Source organism: Cololabis saira, chromosome 2, assembly GCF_033807715.1.
Source record: "Cololabis saira isolate AMF1-May2022 chromosome 2, fColSai1.1, whole genome shotgun sequence".
Classification (NCBI taxonomy): domain Eukaryota; kingdom Metazoa; phylum Chordata; class Actinopteri; order Beloniformes; family Belonidae; genus Cololabis; species Cololabis saira.
Window position 1 is genome coordinate 9,840,302 of NC_084588.1, and position 23,892 is coordinate 9,864,193.

General features: G+C 39.7%; 1 protein-coding gene across 1 annotated transcript in view; it reads right to left on the reverse strand.

The window, feature by feature from the left end:
* Positions 1-23,892, reverse strand: part of si:ch211-186j3.6 (neural-cadherin) — a 361,581-nt gene that overhangs the window by 230,991 nt on the left and 106,698 nt on the right. The window contains exons 2-5 of the mRNA XM_061737325.1: positions 22,877-23,074; positions 17,583-17,808; positions 13,243-13,447; positions 1,271-1,382 (exon numbers count right to left, since the gene is read on the reverse strand). Of these exons, the coding sequence (XP_061593309.1) occupies positions 1,271-1,382; positions 13,243-13,447; positions 17,583-17,808; positions 22,877-23,074 (741 nt within the window). The remainder of the gene's footprint in view (positions 1-1,270; positions 1,383-13,242; positions 13,448-17,582; positions 17,809-22,876; positions 23,075-23,892) is intronic.

Here is a 23,892-nt window from a genome sequence, read left to right on the forward strand (position 1 = left end):
GGCATCAGCAATCACTCGTCTCTCTCTTACATGAGGTCAGCTTTTGTTGTGATCAGTGTATAACTTTTCTCTTTAAGGCAATGTGAATCCAGACAAAGATGGCACTCAGGAAACCTTAAAGTACATTAACGCATGTAAGAGCATAAAGCACCCAGCTTGAGAGCTCATACCTCTGTGACTTGATGTAAACGGAAAAAAGAGAAGTTTCTTTTCTAAAAGAAAAGAATTGCAAGATAAAACTGTTTCTTGGTTGGGTTTTAAATGTGTTTTTCCATACTATACGAAAGCTGAATATCACACAGGACAAGTAAATCAAAATGTAAGCTGAACTGCATTTCCAGGAAAGCCAGCTCTGGCAGGGTAAGAAGCAGGTTTGTGGTTCAGGTGACCAGGAACCAGAAGCCAGCAGGAAGGCTAAGTTTGAGGAAGGCCGTCTCACCTGAACCTCAGAGAGACTAACGAAGACCCAGCCATGTAGATGCATGTATTCCCAGACTCAGGATTAGGTAAGGGGATTGTTTTTACCTCAAATATCCTCGGTGGCTAGGACGGGGGGAAAAGCTATGTTTCTGCTGATATCCATCCAGCTTCCTTTCTCAAAGCAATTAATTGCTGAGCACTGTATTTTGTGTTTTTTGGGATGTTTTATGTGCACAGACTGCAATTCTGGACATTGAGCTTGATATGTGTTGGACATTGTATGTGTATATACATATATATGGGTATTTAGTTTTACTTGGATTTTTTTCACTAACTCGACTTCTAAGACAAGAATGTACAGTAATAAAGCAGTGGTTCCCAAACATTTTGTGAACCCCCCCCTACAAAATATGTTTTTACTCTTTTTCTTACAACTTTCATTATTGCTATCAATACATTTTTCAAGAAGTGCCTTTGCCAAATGTGTTTCAAAAACATGAACAACTCCATGTCACACAAGTCAAAAACCTGTTCATTATGCTCAGAGGTGATTCTAAAGTCTTGGGGCTCTTGCCTCGGGGGGCTAACTAATCACCCTTATATTGTAAATAATCTGATACTAATAAAAAGTATGAAACAATAACATTTTTTATATTATGCATATTTGCATTGTTTCACAATATAAACACAACTGGCACACAGCTCAGTTATTCCGATACGTGCACCGTAGTAGCACATTTTCAGACGAAAAACCCTACTGTTAAAGGGTCGTAATGCAGAAATCAGAATTCTTATACGCACATGGGATTAAACATGGATTTGTTGTTCAGATTTGCTTTGGAGGTCTCACCTTGCAGCAAGGAGGTTGCTGTTGTAACAGTCTCAGGTATGCCATCCTTGCTGTAAATTGACTGGAGGAATTCAGGAACACAGTCATTTTCATCAACAACAACAACCCGCACCTGAGGAGGAAGTGAGGAGGAGGGCAAAGATCGAAGGATGAAAAGAGATGGGAAACAGAAACAGAAAGCAGGTGAAGAAAAGCAAGTTCACTGACATTAAACACTTGCCTTTTATTTGGATGGAATTAAAAACAGAAACGTCTAACATGAAAGTTGTTAAATTCAGTGCTAAAAGATCTTTCAAAACCAAAAATTCCTATAAATATTTAATCTGCTTTCATTGTAAGAAAAGAAAATTGTAAAAAACAACCTAACATTTTAGATTACCTCCATATTTTACATTCTTGCCTTGAATTGCCTCAGAAAAAGAGTGACTTTGTGACGCCAAACATTTCAAATAGTAGAAAAAAAAAAGTAAAGTTATAACAGAGTAAATTCATTGTGGAATTTTTGCATTTTTCCTACATATCCTCGTACACATATATGTTTTATTATTGCCTTCTTTCTGAATCCATGTTTGCAAAAACCTGCCCAGCCAATCGCGTGGAAGTGGAAATGCTGCTGATTAAATGTCACACTGGGAGAGTGTTATGAAATTTTTGTAAATCTGGGATTATTTCTGCAGGCACTGCTCAAAATTGGTTTCCTTTGCATACAGAGTGGTTTTCATCTGCAAGTAACCCAAATTAACCCTATCCATAACCAAAAGGAGGCTCCATCCAAACCTCGTCCACAGGCATGCCGTGACCCTGATCCCTCTGGTTTATCTTGCTCTCCTCAGGGAGGCAGCTGCTCCAGCCGTGACTCTGCTCCAGCAGGTCAGCGCAGAATGCAATCTCGGCCAGTTTCCTAGAAACCCTATGCATCAAAGGAGTGTCATGCAAAGAGGACTTTGTATAGTGTAAGCAAGCCGACGTGCGTTCTGCTGAGACACTGTATTCCTGTTCATTAGGGACAAGAGGGCCAACAAAGTTTCTTCCAGCAGATGTTGAGCGCCTGCTTTAAGTATTCAAGGGACAATAAATATAGACAAGGCTGACAAGGAGCTCCTGCCGCCCCCAAACCCACTTCTTTTCTTCCATGTAAACATGATGGAATAGACAGAAACATGAGAGATCCCTCTCATACACCCCCCCAAACACACACACTGAGCGGTTCCTAAATACCACTGGTATTAAGAATGAGTAGGTAAAATGAAATTCTGTAATATCAGTTAATCCTTCAGCAAAGATCAGCCTTGAAGCGGCAGAAAACAAAATAAAATCTGGCCATGTCAACTCTCTGAGGTGATTTGTGTTTGCCAGCAACTGTCAATCTTTGTGTATTGGTGCAGTTGTGTGTGTGTTTGTGAGCCGTGACGGGGAGGAGGAGCTGCACGAAGGCGTACTCGTGGGATTATTTCCCTCAAAGAACCGCAATGTTTATACACCTGACTGTGTGATTACTACAACCAAGCCAGGAGTCATACATGTGACACGCAGATGAGAGATGCTCATGCATGAGCTTCTTCTATCAACTAGCACAAATGGTACGGGTCATCTATGATGTTTATTAAGCAGATTGTGACAGGTTCCAGGTGGTATTTATTTACTGAAAAAAATCATTGTATTATATGCTACATTGAGGTTCCTGAGTAGAACCAATTAGGGCTGGGTATCGATTCAAATGTCAAGAATTGATTCGATTATCAGGATTTGATTCGATCCGATATTGATTTGGGTTAGTGTTATTATAAATGTTTTTTGAGCTGTTGCCTGAATTATATGACTGTAGTTATGCAACATATGAATACTAGTAGACCTGTCGCTGCAATCGCTGCAGCTGCAGCTACTCTTCGACACCATGTTCATTGTTTGATAGTTTCACACCACGCCCATGTGTGAATTAAAAGACTGGACTACTGGGATTAAAGTTCACCAGGCGAAAATGTAATGAAGAAAAAAAAATCTTTAGATGTATGAATCGATTTTCAGGAATTAATATGAGAATCGATTTAGAATCAACAGGCCTAGAACCAATAGAAGTTGAATGTTCTCTCTGCTCTTCAATTATGAGTTTTGGTGCCAACTTTCAAGAACGTGCGTGGTCAGTCTCCTCAGCATGTTTCAGACCTGTTAGAGCCATATGCTTCATCTCAAACCCTCAGGTTATCCAGGCAGAGACTGTTAGAGGCTCAGTTTAAAACTCTGGAGGAAGTGTTCCTGTACGGCAATCGCACCTTGACTGTGGAATTTGTTTCCCATATTTTTCCGCTCCACTGATCGTGTATGCTTTTACTTCTTTGTCATCTAGGTAGATTGCTAGGGTAAGTATACAGATATTGGCCTTCTGGTGGGAGTGATATCAGATAGTAAAATCAGATTGTACCAATCAGCGTTTCCCAGGCTGCACCACGGGAGGTTTGTGTGTTAGCAGCCCTGTTGGGGTGTGACCTGGCGGAACCACCCCAACAGCTGTGACCTGAGCCAGATACTGGCACAACCACATGCAACGGACTCGAAAAGAAGACTCTTTATCTATTTTATTCTGCTTATATGTTTATGTACTTATTCCTACAGTATAACTGCACACTATGGTGAAGTGCTTTGTGATATTTATCTGTGAAAGCTGCGATACAAACAACGTATCCTGTAAAGTCAGACTCTCAATGACGTAACCGGATATTTTTTCTCGCTTCTGCTGTAAAGCTGGGTCAGTGTTTCTGCCCACACGGTCCAGCTGCAAGCCAAATGTCGGAGGCTTAATTTTCTGGTTTCTGGTTCATTTCCCAGTTTGCCTAGTTTTACGGTGTCCCTGGACGAGATACCGAACCCAGCATTGCCCTCAATGTTCCTTAATATAAGTTCACTTGGATGTCAATGGTTTCATAAGACCTTTGACTAAGTTTTCGGATAAACTCTAGATACTTTCTGTGCAATAAAGAAGCCACACAGCACAGCAAGCAGAAGATCACGTATTTAGTGCGACACCTTTCTCTGTTAATAGCAATGTCAGATGACCAAGGTATTGAGCCATGTACATCAGATGGGCTTCTCTCTAATGTACAGTCGAGAGGTTATTGATTTTCAATTTCATTTTTTAATTAAGATTATTATTCACTTTCTTTTTATTGTAATTAAGGTGATTGACCTTACACACTCCAAGAGAAAGGAAAGCTGGTGCGTGCCAGGTAATGTACCATGTGATTTTCAAATTACCAATACTACAGCACCCCATAAAAAAGGTGGTAATTTGACATGATTATGTCAAGCTTAGCATGTTCCAGTGATGCAATGCCACCTGTAAAAATGCATGAGTAAAGATTATGAATTCCTGAAATAATTGTCCAAGTTTAAATTCTTCAAATACCAAATACAGATGAACTGCCTGTGAATATTGTTAATCTGAGCAACAGAGCAGGCAGAGCATCTCCTATATTCATATACGTTACATGCAATATTAGTTTGGCTTCAAGCATTTTGATGACGCAGTCGCAGTCCTTCAAATTTATTGCAGATAATGCCATAGAGTATGATGAAAGTGATTCGGTCTGGGCACAGATGTTGTGAAGATGAAAGCTGACTGATCTTTGTCTTTGTTGTGTTTTTTCTGTGTAAAATATATATATATATATATATATATATACACATACACACACACACACACACACACACACACACACACACACACACACACACACACACACACACACACACACACACACACACACACACACACACACACACACACACACACACACACACACACACACACACACACACACACACACACACACACACACACACACATTTTAAAAGTCCAAAATTAAATATCATCATTGGATGTTCTGTATGTACCAATCACAGCAGCAACACAGTCAGTACTGGTGATTTTTTGGGGGTACATGTAATACACATGAATGTGGCTGCTGACCTACTGTAGGTGGGGGGTGCTAGCTACCTTGAAACTAGTGTTATTTCATGCATTATTATAATACCAATAGTGTGAATGTGCATGACAAAGAAAACAAACACAAACCATATGGCAAGCATGCATTATATGAATATTCCAATACTGTTGAAGTCGTGTTCGGCTAATCATCCACACCTTTTATTATGACATGCTAGTGCTAAAACACTTTCTGTAAATTAAAAGGCTTATATAGTTAAACAAGATTTACCCCATCCTCTTTTAATTTCCTCAGATGTGTTGCCCATGAGGTGCAAGGCACCTGGCTCAGCTCTATTCTGCTGAAAGATGTGCAAAGTGCCATGCTTTTATAATGAAACTGTGAGTTAGGCAAGAATTATGAAGGCTCCCGCTACGTGTGCAGGAGAGAGAAAAAAGCAAGACTGTATGAGAAACAGGGAGAACAGTATTAAAAACGGGCTCACACCACACGTATTACTGAAATGCGTGCACAACACACAAAAAGCTGCAAGTAGGTCTCAGGCTGGTTAGGTAACTAATGGTGCTGATGAGCCATCACTCCTCAAGTGGAAAAACTTGGAAACTACCTGCAAATTAAAGATATGCTCCGTGGGTCCCTTACAAACAAATGCACTCCCTCTGTTTGTTATTCCTGCAGCAGGCAATAAACTTCTTTTATAGACAATTTAATTCATTAGCAAACAGCACAATTACATTTAAGCAGTTATATTCTTTGAGAAATACTTCATTTGAAATATTAATTTGTTGTGTTTTCCCTCAGTATCAAATAAGCTTGAATGGTAAAAAGGGAAATCCTTACATGATTCTTTGCAATATCTGGATGACAAGTTAATGAAAAAAGGCTATAAAAAGGCTAACAACTAGCATTCCTGCGTATAAAAACAAGAGGATGACCTTTTGTTTTATATTAGAGGTCAGATGCTAAGGACAGTAACAAGTAGTATCTTTTCCTGGAAGCCCTGACAGACACTGTTTGGTAACCCTTGACATGCATTTTCTTTTTTAAGTTGTTGGATCCATTCATTTTATATCAAATTAGTAAAGAGGAAGACCAAAGCAGCGCAGATTAGGACTGGCCCAACTTATCCAACCTCAATGCTGACATCTTTCCTTTGAACGCATTGCGTTAACACACTTGAATGCTTCACTTCAAGAAGATGCAAGAGTCTTTTCTGTCTCCTCCATGGCATAATTATGGTTACAGATGGATGCAGTGAGTGATGTTTATTTTTGTTTTTTTGGAAGAGGTGGGGAAACGAAAATAAAATAAATACTAAAGCATCAGCATATGGAAAGATCTTTCTCTTACTGACCAAGTGTCAACCATGCAACTTCCAGGTTGAGGCTCATGCGGAACCCAGATTTGTTACAGTACTTCGACTGACCACTACAGGCTGGCTGCAAAAGCGACTCAATCTCCATTTAGATTAAAATGTCCAATTTCAAAGCAGAAATAAACATATTTACAGCCAGGTTAAAAAAAAAAATTGGTTTCAATCAGTTGCCTCGTCCATTGTTTAATACAGTGTTTTATTTTGACACAGAAAAAAAATCTCCGAAACCCTTTAAAGGGGACCTATTATGGCATCTAATACTTATTTTAAACAGGCCTTGAATGTCTTAAAAACAAGCTTTTAATTGTTTTTGCTAAATAAATTAGAAATTCAGCCTCTGAGCCATGTCTTTATCATCCCAGTCTCTAACCTCATTATCTATGCAGGATTCTGAGTGGGCGGGGCTATGATAAAGAGGCACTGTGCTGATTTGCTTCCTGAATGACGCGATACACCGCTACAAAAAAATGGCGGAAGCTCCGGCCGGCGGAGTTAGTTGTGGGTGTGGTTTCACGCATCGCTCCTGTCGTGACGTAACGACGGGAGCGGAATCTGAACGGCTCGTACAGCCACATCACACTGGATGGCTCATGCGGGCGGCTGTACAGACACTGCAGAATTTGGTTGCTTTCCTCCTCCTCTGAGTTGGCAGGCTGAGGGGAGACCACTTTATACATGTTAAAGCAAGAAAAAACCTGTTTTTCATAATAGGTCCCCTTTAAGATTTCTACAGTACACCATACTGTTATGATATTTCAGAGAAGTCTTCGTACCATAGCAATACTAAATGTCTACAAACCATAAAGCAGGTCTTCCTTAAAAAAAACAACAAACAAACAGATAATTATATAGTGGAGTTGGCTAAAAAAAACTTTTCAAAACCATCGCAGAACTCTGTATACAATAAATATAGTATAATAATAGAAGATAACACGATAACTTGAACAATGATAAAGAATCATGTCTCCAAAAACTGTACTGCCTACCCCTTTATTCAGAAAATAAAATAAAAAAGTATAAAAACGTTTTTAAAAAAATTATTCAGAATACAGTAGGTGCTTGTCAGGTTTCCCAACAGGTAAAACATTAGAATTACTTTTTCAAAGTATCTGACATTAACTGGCATCCTCTGGTCTTTAGAGAGACAGACAGTCCTCTTTTTGATGTAACATGCATGCGCAGAGCTCACATTCTGTATTCTGTAGCCAGCATTCGGGATGGCATCAGAATGAGAAACTTGCTCAGGAAAAGACACCATCAATGGTGAACGGAAACAGGTTTTGCAACGCAGATCACCAGAACGAACCCAGCAAGTCCCTCTGCTCATTTCTAAAACAGGACATATCAAAACACACACACACAACAAAAGATACTTCTCAAACAAACCTTAAATGAGTTCATGCCAAACACAATGCCAGCTACAGGCTACCGATGCAGTATTCAGTTTTCCGGCCGCTAATTTATACCTTCATCCCTTCTCAGCACCACTGTCCACTGACCTGAAATACATTTTAATACGATTTCAAGTGGCATGTAACATGGTGCAGAAAATTGAGAATAGTTTAAAATGCCTCCCTCATAATTTGAAGGCTGTGTAGCTAAAGTCTAGGAATGAGCGTCTGAAAAAAGGAACTTGAGTTGGAGAGAATGTGGAAATAAGTCTGCTGGCCATTACCATATATTTGGGAGAGCCCCGACATCTTCACATACTGGGTTGATGTAGTAACAGCAATTAGACTTACAGCTGGATTTTAGTTTTGAAATTATTTATTTAGGGGACATACCAATTGGGCTGGACAAACAAGATAAGTATTTACTGAAAATACTGTTAGCAAGTAGTAAAAAGGCAATAACTAGGAAATGGCTGAGTGTCCAACAATTTCAGAATGGATAGAAATAGTTAAAGAAATTCACAATATGGAACAACTAACATTCTCCCTCAGACATGAATCAGACGAGGGAAACAAGTACTGGAGGAAATGGAGACAGTTTGTTTACTGTCTGAGGATATATGGAAGAACATGATGTATGTAAATGCTACATGAACGAGGGATTACCATAGAAAGACTGTTATGGACACGAAAGGGCCACAAACCAAAGCCGCTACTCCAACCCCGACCATACTCTTAAGATTGATTAAGACATTTTGTCTTTTGCTCTAGGTGTCTGCTGGTACGACATATATATTATGTAAAAAAAAAAGTTAAAGTTTAAAGCATTAAAGTAATCTGTAATGTCAAAATACAAAAAAATTAAGTTTAAAAAAAAAAAGAAAAAAGCAACTTGAACCTTTTCCACAAAAAAAAACAACCAAGGATCTGGCCACAAAAATGGTCATCAGGACATGTCCAATTAATTAACAACTGTGGTATAATTGAGTGCAAATATGCAGATATTTAGATAAATCCCAGTGATATAGAATGTAAAAAAAACATGTATGAAGTATCTTGGGTGCCAAGCATGTGAATTTGGAGCAGTCTAATACGTAACGAGATACCGGCGGACTGCAGCCCGGCCCCCCCAGCGATCCTGAACACCGTGAAGCTGCAGATTCCCAGGCTCCACCCCGGCTTTCCAAGAGGATGACTAGAGTTCACAGTGAAAAGGGCCCAGCTGAGGCAATTCAACCTCCTACAAGAGCGGCTGACCCAGTTCTATTCAGCTGTAATAAGTCAGCCCTGTCCACTTCTGTAAGCGTCTAGTTTGGTTTAGCTATCTAAATCGGATATTAGTAAACTGCAGCCCGGACCGTTTGGACAACCATCAGTGCTCCATCCATTAGATGAATAATAATAATAAGTAGAATAATATTATTCCAGGATTATTCTAGACCCCTCACACCCAGGTCACAAACTTTTAAAACTGTTGGCGGCATATTTTAAAGCACTGCACACCATCAAGACACAAAAGCAGCTTTTCCCTCACAATCCCTCATGGACAATCAAGTGCCCCATAACAACAATGTGCTTATATAAGTACAGCTTCCATAAGTACAATATGTGCATTATGTAATTAATAAAAAAAACATTTCTATTTATACACTTCACTTGTTACAGTTACACTGTACAAGAAAAACCCTGCACCTCGCAAAAAACACGTTTTGCTGAAGCTGTAGTCTAGCGGGCGTTTGCCTGCTCGTTTCCGTTTTAGCTGTGTGAATTCCCACAAAGGGGCTGCGTTTATTGGCAGGCACGAGCTTCTTGGCAGCGGCGCTGGCAGCAGGTGCAATTAAGCGCTGTGGCACCATGGCCCGTCAAGACCAAAGCAAGTCGAAAATCACAGCAGCAAGTGACACCTTCTATCCTGACTGATTACAGTGGGTATGCTCTAAACTAAATCCACGGTCAGACCTCAGACTGAGAGTCAGGAGGCAGAGCGGAGAGGGAGAGACTGGCAGCTGGATGGACCTGCACAGGGACGGAAGAATGGTTGCAAATCTGAAGGCCAATTGCTGATACCATTTTCAGCAATGTAAAGACTTTCATGATACTGTGACTTCAATGGACCATTTAAGGCTGGTATATAATGGTATATATATATATATATATATATATATATATATATATATATATATATATATATATATATATATATATATATATATATATATATATATAAGGAGTATTAGGGCCAGGCAGGAGAAAAATAAAAATAATATTTTAGGAGGAGGAAGAATTTTTTTTTCATTATGCACTTCGAGAAAAAAGTCGAAATGTCGAGAAAAAAGTCGAAATGTTGATAAAAAAGTTGAAATGTCGAGATTGATGTTGAAGTACAATTTCAAGAAAAAAGTCGAAATGTCGAGAATAATGTTCAAGTACAATTTTGAGAAAAAAGTCGAAATGTCAAGAAAAAAGTTGAAATGTTGAGATTAATGTTGAAGTACAATTTCGAGAAAAAACTCGAAATGTTGAGAAAAAAAGTCAACATTTTGTGAATAAAGTTGAAATGTTGAGAAAAAAGTCAAAATTTCGACTTTATTCTTGAAATTGTATTTCAACATTAATCTCGACATTTCAACTTTTTTATCAACATTTCGACTTTTTTATCGAAGTGCACAATAAAAAAAAATCTTCCCCTCTCAAATATTTTTGCTCCTGTAAGGCCCTAATACTCTTCCGTAGGTCTATTAGCTTTCTTCTAAAATGAAGTTAAAATTTACTGCAACACAAAAAAACTAGAAATCAAGAAGCATTTCCAGGATTGTTTCAATGCTCCATCAGACACAACACTACGGTTGTATGATGGATGTTAATCAGATTGAACTGTGTTGTGCTGAGAGAACAGAGCAGCATGGACGGACAAAAGGGGAAAGCTTAAACTGGAGAAAGTATCAGGAGAGGGGATCGGTGCGGGGGCAGGAATAAAGAGCCGTTTGAGTATTTCCACCAAAACCTGTCTGTTTCTCCAGTTTGAAACAAATAACACACAATTCATGCAGGAAAGTGGGGTCACTGGGAGGAATGAGAGCAGGTCCATGGGACAGCTGCTATGAAAAGCAAATTAAATCTGCGAGAATGAAAATAAATGAAGACAGAAGGCGGAATCAAGCTTTCTAAAAAAACAGGCTTAAACTTTAACTTTAACCAGCCCTACTCTGATTATCCACAACGGACAGACCGACAGCTGATAAATGATGTAAATGTTAAGATGTTACTGGAAGCAATTAGTAATAGTCTTGGTGTAATTAGGCAGGAATATTAAAGGCCATGAGATGGTGTTAAATATTTCTGATTAAAACAATGGGAAAGGTTGAGATAATAGACACATAATGATGATAGATAGGTACAGGTGTTATACTAAAGCACCATATCAATGATATTTTCAAAGGGCAAATTAAAACAAGAATTGTCTTAAGTTAAAAATATAAATGGTGCTTTCATCTCAGAAGGCTCGCAAGCTGCAGTAGAAATGCATATACACAAAGTTTAATTCCTGTCCGCATAATATGCTGATTTGTCTCACTACTGGATGAAGTTACCCTCGTCCCATTCCCCTATTTTTGTTTGGGTTGAGGACAGATCGGTCCAGCAGGACACGCTTTAGCCCGAGGCCCGAGTAACGATGGAAAAACCAGACCAGATGCCTCAGCGCCAGAAGCATTCAGCCTCTGTCCAGTCTCACTTCCTGACAACATAAAGGAGTCATAGGAATCCCATGGCCTTCATTCCAATCAGACGACTCTATTAAGTCTTCACCGAACGCAACGTTCACAAAAGTGTACTGTTGCTTTAAGAGTGAATATGAAACCGAATCTGCACATTTGCACATGTGCTGTGAAAGTCTGGCGAGGTCAAGTGCTGCAGAGACTCCCAGCTTTCCTGAGCACAGATACCACCTATCTGTCAACTACGGAATTTTGAGTGACATTTCCTTTTTTTATATTTTTCCTTGAGATGGCAAACTGTGGAATACAATTAAGAATATGTGTAAACCACCTTTATTTGTCTTTTAAGATCCAGATATTGGTGATAAAGTGCAGGTCATAATGTGCAAGAACGCTCAAGCACTTAGTTTGACTACATGGGGACGATAAAATCTTCTTAAAACCAATGCAGAAATGATTCTTCAAATCCTCAGAGTCATCTCCAGGAGGAGTGTGTACCAGTTTGTGTAGCCAACTGTATTTATTTTTCTACTTTTTCTTCACCTTCCAACTGTGACACCCCCTCAACTTGTACTCAATTTAGTTACATTTGAGTTCAACTAGCTATTGATAGCTCAGTTTTGGCCTTCAGTATCCAGAGTCCAGAGCCCATCAATCATTGTAGAAATGTAGGAAAGACAGCGGACGCTGATACGGAATGAGCAATATGTTCCCTCATCAGTGCTTTTGGTGTTTAGACAAACATGTTGGTTTTATTTCTCCAATGTATCGCCTTGTTCGGATTTGTTGCTTCATCTCTTTTAGCTCATTGAAATGGTTTCGCTGAATGTTGAGTTTACAAACAGAAGTCAACAAATGTGATTTATCACGCTATTAAGTGGAAGATTAAAATGCACTCTTTCAACCACCATGAAAAATTAAATAAGCCAGGAGAGTATCTCAGGGCGCATCATCAAAGTTAATGCCCTGTTTCGCAACAGAAACTACATCTTCCACTGAATATGCAGGGCTCGGCTTTTAAGAATTGCCTTGGTCAACCACACTTTGGGTATACGTTGTCTGCACAATCCTACTAACAAACACAGTCTTGTGTGTTTGCCGAAACCAAATCATTGACGATGCCTGGAACAATTCAATATTTTAACAGCGACAGTATCAATACAGCTGCTGGTGAGGAATAAATGCAAAGATATCTTCAGCTCACTGATGCATACAAGTACTCGGAGAACACGTGGTTGGGTCTCTTTCTGCAAAATGTATCGTTATATTCACCGCCGATACAGTTCAATAGCTGTCCTCTGACCGACTTGATGCACCAGGTTTACAATATCTGCCAGGTAGCTTGAAATAAAACCACCTGGCTACCTAAAGTGGATCAAAGACGGCCATACCGACTGCAAAGTCAGCAAAGTGTCATGTCTTCATTGAAAAATCTGTCAAATGATGAATATTACACATAGGAACATTGCAGTGTCATAAATATTTGCTGCTAGAAGGCAGAGCCGTCATTGATGGATGGAATTACACTTTGAATTCAGGTCACACGAACCTCTGCTGCGCTGCTCAGGCCCTCCTGGCCTTCGCTGGCTCGCACCAGGAGCAGGTAGCGGTGTTGGTCACTCTCGTAGTCGATAGAGCGGGTGAGACTGATTTCACCCGTCTCGGCTGAGATGGAGAAGAGACTGCTGGGATTGATGAGGAGGCTGTAGCTGATTGGTTTGTTCTGGAAGGACACAGCAGGCGTCACCAAGAACCTAGGTAGACACGGAGAAATAGTTACTGATGTACCAATCTCATGTATGTGCTCGGAAATTGGGGCCGTGATTTTCGAATGGTCGGGATCATGTGGAAACGATCAAGGTTTTTCATTTCTCTTTCACGAAATTACATTATTTATTCATATATGTTTCACTATTAACAATTGCAATTTAGGTCAGGCGGAGAGTAGGAGTAACCTAAAGCAGCAGCAGTCGCTGGTGAGAACATGTACTGTAAATATGGCCAAGCTTGAAGCAGGCTCCTTTGCAAATGTTTTGGAAATATTTCAGGTTTGGTTAGTGAATGCAGCAATCTTTACTGTTTGTAATTTGGGAATTTAATGTGATGGAGAGGACAGAGATGCTTCCTCTTTTTCTTTCTATCTTTCTGTTTTGTATTGGGTATCGGTAGCTACTTCAAATCAATTGATTTGGATTCAAGAGTCAAAAAGATAGAACGTTCCTAGACTTGGTACACTGTTGAGATTTCTGGAGATGAGTACAGAGCAGACGATACGTGGCCTTCAAATACTCTTAACAGCAGAACCGCCGAGGCGTAAGATGCAAATCTCTATCGCACACACGCACAGTGATGCATGCAGACAAATTATGAAGAATTATACCTTATGAAGTGAGTTTTGTAACCTGACAATGGCATTATATCCCGCAGTCAGCGACACAGCTGCAGTGCTTGTAGGGGGGGCTAGCAAGCTGGCGTTTCTCGTGTTAGAACATTATATAAAACATCTGGCCTCCTGTGACAGTGGACAGGTGACTGGAAATATGGGGACGGGGGCGGCATCACGCTGATTTGAATATCCACAATGACAAATGTATGTATGTATGTATATATATATATATATATATATATATATATATATATATATATATAAACTGAAATGGGATTAATGACTCCAAGAGCTGCAGCTGTAACTTCCTTCCTTCCTTATGTTAAAGCTCAATTCACCGAGCGCTGGATTGTTCACACATAAATAGGACATGTAATCAATTTAACATAAGACAGGTTACTTCATTATCTTTGCATTTAATTGCTGCGTAAATTTCATTTACATAATGTGACTGTGGGAGGAATCGGGAGCATCCAGAAGAAATACAAGCGAGAAGAACATGTAAACTCCCGATAAACACAGCACAACCTACCAAGAGGTGGTACACATGGTTTCCTAGCTGTCAATCAAAAGTGCCAACAACTGTGTTTTCTTTTTCAACCTTTTGAACTGACGCACATATTACGCCTACCTGCTGAACTGCATCAAGGATGACTATTTATTTATGCTTCTCCCCTAAAGTTTACTTACATACTATTATCTTTCTTTTTCCATTCCCACAATGGATACCACATATACCCCCATCTGATGAGCCTTTAGAGTATTTATTAAAAACCAATTCGTAAAAACGACAGCAATCTTTGTGTCAGCATTTAAAAGTTTGCTTCAAATTCATGTCACAGCTGGACAGAAAACGCTAGTGAAACACAGCACAACTACTGTCTGTGAAGATTTTTGCATAACACAAGAATCCAAGTCACACCGTGTGCCTGAGGTACACGCTGTGAAAAGGAAAGGTGAGAGAAATGTGTAGAAATTAAACAAATGACTCATTAAACGGCTCGTAGGTTCAGGGTATGGGTTACAAAGGCAAGAAAAATACCTTTAATTGATGGTAATTCATTCACCATAAAATGTGGTCTAATCTTGACCGAAGTGCCAACAACAGACGAGTGAGCTGTAGCTAGTAGAACAATCTTACTAGACAGACCCGTCAAACATTTACACCACCGTTGGTGGTTTGCACAGCTGGACACCAGTTCATGAAATGAGATTAAAGGTGTGGTCTAGACCGACTTTGACTGATAAAAGAAAGTATGTACATCCATTGATGCAAAACATGCCAAGCTATTATGAACTCTGCAGTCAAAGGTAGTTAATTTACATGCGAGTGTAATGGGATGCAAAGTAATCTCAAAGAGTTATGGCATCAAGAAGTTCACAATTAGACAACTGGGTCAATTATATAATTGGGTCAGTACCAGGGGGTTGATGAGCTATAGGAAAAACAGTGGTGTTACAGTGTATCTGTTTTTTTAACCGCCCTCGAATGATAAAGCAGGATGACTGAGGTTTGATGTACGTGTGCATCTTGCATCCATGTGAGTATAAACAGTCACTTGGAAGTTAGATTTGGTTACTAAACTTTACAAGTTTTGTTGATGCACAAATGGGGGGGGTAGGCCTGCAAATAAATAAAGTTGCTTTCGTCAATGAAAATGTATTATGACTAAATATCGTCGTCAACGAACCTTTATCACCTGAGGAAAACGAGACGAGATGCAACGAAAATGCTGGTCATGTGACAATAACGATAATTAAATATATAATGCAATATCGTAGACAAATAAAAATGAGACCAAAATGTAGATTACAAAATAAAAACTATGCTAAAATGTGTCTTCATTTTGATGACCAAAACGAGACGAAATGTTATATGACAAAAGATCCTTAATATACATTTTTTAGGTTGTTTCCTCTCGTTTAGTCGGTGCTGCTGGGTGACGTCACAACGTCACGTTGAATTGTAAAATGGGTTCGGCTAAATACAATCTTTGACTAAAACGAGACTAAAATGGTCCTGGACAATTCTGACTAAAATAAGACTAAAATGTTCAGACTTTTAATCGACTGAAACATGACACAAGTAAAAGGAGAATGAAAGTGACTAAAACTAATAAAAACTAAAATGATAGCTTGACCCAAAGACTAGACTAAAACTAAAATTGAAACAGGCTGACAGAAACAACACTACAAATAAGACACAGCATCAACCTAAAGCGTGCAGGATATTTGACAGTTTAAACTAAGCTTCCACATCCTCGTCAGCCTCCCATATACGTAGCACTTGGTTATAAAAAATTATCTTCAGTTTTAAACTGACAACATGGGAAAAAAACAGCAGGCGTCAACTGCAGCTGCAACTGCAGTGGTGGACGCGTAAGGGCGGCACGTCCGCTGATGGAGTAAAAAATACTGTAGCAGGACACGGGGCCGGTGTCAGGTTCCTCGTGAAAGGTTTACTGTGCTTTACTTCAGTGCAGTCGAGTTTTTTTAGATAAAGTAGGAAAAAGCAAGCAATGCATGTGCTGTTACTATCTGTGTTACATGAAGTTTTTGGAGCAGAGGGGTTTATGGGATGGTTAGTTTCCCTTCTCCTCTACAGGACACTGCAATTGCACATCCATCAATTTTACTATATGTAAGGAGAGTAAAATTAGTCAGCATAAAACACATTTTTGGTTTTACTTGTTTATTTGTGAAAGCATTTTTTCCCCACGTTATACTGCTATGTACCACTTCAATTACAGATCTTTCTTTTCCGCCACTAATCATCGAATACCAAAGAATGTTTCAGAGTGAAGACATTCCAGTCAAACTGGACCTTGACTTCCAGCTGCACAGTGGGAGGAGGTGAAATGCCAAAAGTGAATGATGGCTGGAAACAGTAAAAAATAAGAATATAAAAGGGAAAAATAAATAAATAAAAGCAAACAAACATAAAACTAAGGTATTTGATTAAAAATACCTGGCTGCTACACCGATCTCAATTTCTATACAAGCAGCAATAGTAAACTTAGTTCTTTGTTTCATCTTTTTTCTTATTATTTTTATGTTTAATATAACATGGAGTATTTTATGCCATATGTTCTTGTTAATCTGAGTGGTTTTTAACTAATTTCAGATCTGGTACAAAACAAATACTTTTTTATGAGGTTTAAAGAAGTAAAATGTGAAACAAACAAAAATCAAGACAAAAGCAGAAGATAGAAATGAATCAAATCCCTCGTCTGTACAGTGCTTAAGCAAAATTGTCACACTACGGAAATCTGCTCAGTTTAGCTGTAAATCAATTATCTGTATGCACGGCCCAAGGCTGAAATAAATTATGTGAATGCTAAATGGTGTTGATTTGACTTTTAAAAGCCCCAAGCAATTAAATTAATCTATTTCATTAATATCAGTGATGACTGTGCTACAAAGATGATGCATGGCAGCAATGTATATGATGTTTGCTACAGTGCACATGTAGTTAAACCCGTCGGCGAGCGTTGTGGACTCACGCCTGTCCTTCGGGGGTGTTCTCCGGGATGGCGATGGTGAAGGAAGCGTTGGTGAACTGTGGCGGCCGAGCTCCAGCAACCACAGATACGACGGCGGGGACGCTCCGGCTGCCGAGTCGGTCGGCAGCCACCACCGTCAGCAGGTACTCCCTGTCCCGCTGCAGGGGAAGGCCCGTGGTTCGAATCTGGCCGCTCTTCCTGTCCACTTCAAAACGACCATCTCCACCTGGGCACAATTTGTTGGAGAACATTCAAAAAAGCGGCACAAATGGAAAAATGTGGAGTCATCTTATAATCTCTAAAACAAATGCCAGCATAGCTGTGAAACCACGGAGCGCTTTATTTGCAGTTGATAGAGAGCGCTTGCAGGCATTAACAAGCTGTTGCAGCTGGCTGACTGACAGAAGACAAGAGGTTGTTGTCAGTCTGAAACAACGGAAAGCATTGCAAATCTTTTTAAAGACGATACTTCGACAAGAAGTGTCCTAAAAGTCGTGCTTGTTCCCAGTTAGCTGTGTTTAAAACGTGGGGAAAGAACAAACACAGTGGTGATAATTGTCAGAAGGAAACAGAACACCAGAAAAGGGCTTCAAAACATTAGGTAGTTAAATTCAAAGCAAAGCACTTTGGAAACAGAAAATGAACAAGACACTGAATTTAAAAAAAGAGCAACACATTGGCAGCAAAAGGACTCATACTTGGTGAAATACCTAAAGAAGTGGCTGAAATGAATGATTTTAATAAAAGTAAGAGAACATCATTCATTGAATGAATGAATGAATGAATGAATGAATGAATGGCTCACGGTGAGCTTAAGAGAAGCTAGCATGACCTCTGAATAAAAGTGATCTTCAATGACAAATCTACAACAATTTAAGGTAGATTTGGTGGTGATGAAATCTTTCGAAGGATGAAAATGCCTCTTTCCTGGAGAGAGAGAAGAAAGGATTAAAGCTTCTCTTCAGGAAAGACATCAAATAAGTGAGTGAGTGTGTGCATAAGTGTGTGTATTTATATATTCCCCCAACTAAATTTATATGTAATAGAGAAACCAATGGAAGAATTAAGAAAATTTTCAGGCTCTCTGTTTCAGGCTGGGCGGGTCTGAGGTCCGTCAGCACCACACCTGCTGCTCGTTGGTAATCAGGCCCGGCTGAAAGCCTGCACCGTCCTGGAGTCCCACGCCAGATCATTACCTCTTCTGGATGGAGCACAGAAACCTGCTTGGTTGCCTTCTTGGTCGGCTCAGCTTTTGCCTAACCCAGCTCAGCAGCCCACCTTCGAGCCCCGCCCGCCCTGGACCCCCCCTGACTCTCCTCTCTCCCTTCCACCTGGGCCCCGAACACACCCTTGGCTTCCTGCTGCCTTCACTCTAACCTCGCAGACATCATCGCAACTCTAACAGTGGTGTTTTCATGCGTTTTGGCCGTTCATTAACAGAGCTGTGCAGACCTTGAAGACAAGCTCACGACGATCGTTAATTTGAATCAGGTGTGTTGATACGAGGAGACATCTAAAACATGCAGGACAGTGTACCCGGAAGACGAGGGCTGGAAAAACACCGGTCTGGCCACTAGACAGAAAGCAAAGCCCTGTTTACATCTAGCAAAAACGGTGGTGTTTTCATGCGTTTTGGCCGTTCGTTTACACGAAAACGAAGCTCAAAGTCACCAAAAACAATCATTTCTGAAAACTCCGGCCAAAGCGGAGATTTGCAAAAACTCCGTCTTCACGTTTGCTTGTAAACGGAGGGAAACGGACATTTAGGCTTCAGAACGTCACATTATGCAACAGAAACGTCACCAACGTCATGTGTGCGACCTGTGTTTACAATTTCGTTTGGCCACTGTAGTTACTCGTGTCATTTGTTGATGTTTTTTCCAGGATTCTGATTGGTTAGCATGACTTTAGCTTCTCGTTACACTGCCCCCTGCAGGTTTGGCTGCTCATAGCACCTTAACAGCGTATTTATGCAGGTTTGTGTAAATTATGGTATTTTTCAAAAAGTAGAGGGAGAAATATCAGTTTTTGTAAATACCCGGCTATGTGTAAACGTAGCCTAAATGAATCCGTTTAAGTCCGTCATCCCACATTCTTGTGTTTCTTCTGGGTCTAGCCATCAGACACGTTGGTACCGTTGTCTTCACCACCCTGAAACTGGACCAGAGTATGAATGGGAGAGATTTGTCAGAGGAGCTCAGGAAGACAGTGAATGAATGCTGCATAATATATGTTTGCATCATTAATGTTAAGTCTATAAGCCAATCGTCAAAGCTGATTCGTGTTTCTAGGACCGTAGCTGCAAATATGACAAACTATAAAAGGGTCATGTGTCTGCAGCTTCCCAGAATGCACCTGCTAGAGGAAAAGTCCCCCCAGGCTGATCAGAGGGATACTGTGGACTGTAAACAAAGAACCAGCGAAAGCATCCAAAAATATCTAAGCTCATCTGCAAAAGCACAAGTGCGTCGCTGTCTGATTGCACCCTTCGTTGTTTTTCTAAAAACTTTGGGCTCCATGGTAAAAAAAAGAAATGTTTGTAGGCTATTCATGTTCTGGGGTTGACAAAAAAGAAAAAGGAAAAAAAAAACAAAAAAAAACAAGAAACACAGAAACATCTGATCTGTGCTCACAAAACAGAAAAAAAAGTTCAGATGCTTTTTTTGAATAGAAATGGAAAATTTCTTCAAAAATAAAGAAAGCAAGTCCGGGCGCCTCGATTCAAGGCTTTAAAGGAAAAGTAGATAATACCTACTCTGAATCATATAAAGAGTCTTGGTGTGCTTGGGACTGCCTTGCTGCATCTGCCTGTTATGGGGGACCTTGCATCCGTGTAGGATATATTAAAATCTTAGGACCATCAAATCATCCTCAAGTAAGACACACTGCTGAGAGTCATGGAGCTCAACCTCAGTCAGGAAATCACTGAGTACGTAAACATGACATTAGCATGTGAAACAGTATCAAGAGCGGAAAACTGCTATCATTTCTGTCCAACAAACACACTTGATGGTGGGCAGGTTGCAACCAGTGCAGGACTTTTGTACGAGCAACTGTAGTTGCTACCCGGATGAGGTGTGCAGGTATTGCAGCAAAGAGGTGCTGATCGGAGTATGAATGATCGGAGCGCCGCCGGTCCTTGTTTTAGTACCCGCGGTACTCGTGTTGGAAGTCATTTTGGTTATAAATGAGGATGGATGGACAGTAAAGATGAATGTGAAGCAATATTAGCCAGATAAGCTGTAGTAACAGACCTTAAATGACCATTTTCCACAAGGCCTCCGGGCTTGCTTATTTTTGGGCTAAGTCAGCTCTTGCCAGCACCGTCCAAGGATCCCACAAAATGTATGACATTACAGGAGGTTTGTCCTGTGTTTGTTTTTTGAAATGCCTTTCACTTCTGCAGCTGTGCCTACAGTCTTTGACTGTTTTCAAAAGATTTTATTGTACGATGCTCATACATGGTGAATTACTGTATATTGAATTTCCAATATTCAATAGTCAAGTTCAAGCTCATTTGCAGGTCAACTAGTTATTTTCCCAGATGATCAAGGGAGAAATGGCGTAAACTTCCGTTTCCGCCGTCTCCATTTTGCACGTGCTCAACCAACACAACATTTCCTAACAACTAAGTTGTAGTTATGAATCTCCGTCTGGGCATTTTGTTGTTACTTCCTGAAAAGAAAGCTCGAGTCCACTTATTCCACATGTAAACAAGAAGAAGAAAGGCCCACATTACAAACATTAAACAAAAAATAAATTAAAAACAAAGATTTAAAAAAAATAATATAAATATATAATATAATAATATAAATATAAATAAATATCTAGGTTTTCAAGGAAATGTATCTGTAAAAAATATCAAAAAAACATCAGCCATGCAAAAAATTATGTCCCAGGCTATTTAGCTGTTTGGAGCAAGTTACACAAGATAAATATATATTATATAGTGTTCACTCCAAAAGCTTCAACATTTATCGTGTGTGTGCCTGAGATGATGAAAACGTCCGTCTCTATCGCCTCAGTTCTCAGTAGCTGAGCCTTACTTTCTGTATACAGAAGGACTTGCACACAGCAAAAAATAGCAACAAATTCTTCTCTCTCCTTTGTAATGAGACCTAATTTCAGATTCCTGCTCAAACAAGACATACCTTATTTATCAGGCCAAAATAAATGAAAATCGTTTCCACAAATCAATTGAAATGTTGTACTGTGATATTATTTCCAATAACTAAACATTGTATGTGAGAAGTAAGTGTCAGGTGGCAAAAGATTATTTTTGATTTTTATGTATTTATTTCTGTTTGTCAACTGCTGGATAGGTGACGTTTTTTTGATACAATCATCATATGTGGAGTTTTTGATTTAAACCAAAACTAGGCTAGCCCAGGGGTTGGCAACCCTGGCCCTCAAGCGCCGCTGTCCTGCATGTTTTACATGTGTGTCTGCATCAAACCTTGGTACAAGTGACTGTGTCATTAACAGAGATGTGCAGACCTTGATGACAAGCTGGTGATGAATATTAATTAGATTCAGGTGTGCTGATGCAAGGAGCCGTCTAGAAGATGCAGGGCGGACCAAGGTTGCCCAGCCCTGGGCTAGTGTTTGTAGCAAGCAGCTACAAGTAGCTGATCAATACTTTTCAGAAGGAGGAGGAGGGGAAGGGGGGGGGGTCAACTATAGCAAAAGGATGCTACTGCCCCATTAGCGAAACATCCATTCTGACTGACTTTTCTGACTTTACTTTAGTCACCACCATCAATGTTTACTTTATCCTTAGATTTCCCCCGTCAGGTTAATCTCATGCATCTTCGGGAGGAAATTGGAAGATTGTCTAACAAATTCCCAAATAGGCCCAGGAAGTCATTACATGGGAGTTAATAAGAAAAAAAGCAATTATTTTGCATAATGGAAAAAAGAATGATTTTACCGTGGAAAATTGCATATGCATGAAGTACTGACACTTCAGCTGCTCGGATTTCAAGGAGAAAAGACTTGACACGATTTGACTCTGAATCATGGGAAAAAATTATGGAGAATGGTAGACCAGGCTCCTTGTCGTCATAAATACTATAAAGCACTCATCTCAAATCTCTCTGTGTAACCTGGAAACAAAAGATAGTTGAACGTCTAACCTTGAACACCTGATAGTGGCCGAGATCCTAAAGATTTAGCCTCAAAACGTTCATTTTCAAAGTGTTGCTTTGAAAAATCTATTTTTTCACAGCAGGTGCAGTAAATATCTTACCTTTAAGGAAATATTAAATTTAAGATAAATCCATAAATAAACCTACCATCTGACAGGAAGTACTCCACTTCACCATTGTTGCCCTCATCCCCATCCTGAGCATAAAGTTTGTACACCAGTGAACCGGCAGTAGCATCTGGGGAAACCACGGCAAGGTAGGGGACAGGAACCATGCTCCATTCTGGGATGTTGTCATTTACGTCCGTTACAGTCAACTCCAGTCTCACCAAATATGAATCTGGACCTGAAGTGCAAGGAAAAAAGAGAGGAAAAGTTAGTTTGTACAGTTTGTTTGTGTCTTTCAAGTAAGTCTGCGAAATAGCTCATTTTATTCTTCCAAGCCAAAAGCTGCAACGATGGAACAAGCCAACTGTACTCCTCAGAAATAGTACAATTCTTCCAACAAGCCAGTGCCTACATGGAAAAGATGGCAGTATCTAAGTCTGAAGCTTGTCTTCACAGTAGTATTTATACTATCATAATTGTAAAAGGTGTGAGTTAACTGTTAAAAACCAGACTTCTAACCTGAACACCACATGATGCCGTTTTGAGGTGAGTGATTACCCAATTTAGAGAAAAATGTGCACTTTTTTCCATAAGTGATAACCATTTTGACATCATATCCCAATATGTCTCAAACACAAAAATGATGGCTTCATACTAGCAGACCCAGGGTGCCGATCTGTCCTGGATGTAGTCCAAAACTGCAACAACATGAAAAAAAATTGGTGCATAATTAAATTAAAAATACACGAAAGACCCAGAATTGTTGGGTTCCAATCCTGTATCAGACAAGAACGGGAGAGTTGTTCCCTCTCAAAACTTTAGGAACAAGTCAGTTTATGAGCAGTTGTTAAAGAAAGATGCTGCGGGATTTAGCCTCCCTTTGAGACATGTTGCTGCCAGCAAATTCAAAGTGAGTCAGTCTTTTTTAATTGAATGGTTTTATTTCTCAATTTAGCATTTGATGTTCTCTGTTGTTGTGCTAGGTGAAATATGGGTTAATGAGATTTGCTAATTTTGTTTTTTCTTTACTTTTTTGTGATTGGGGTTTATGTACTC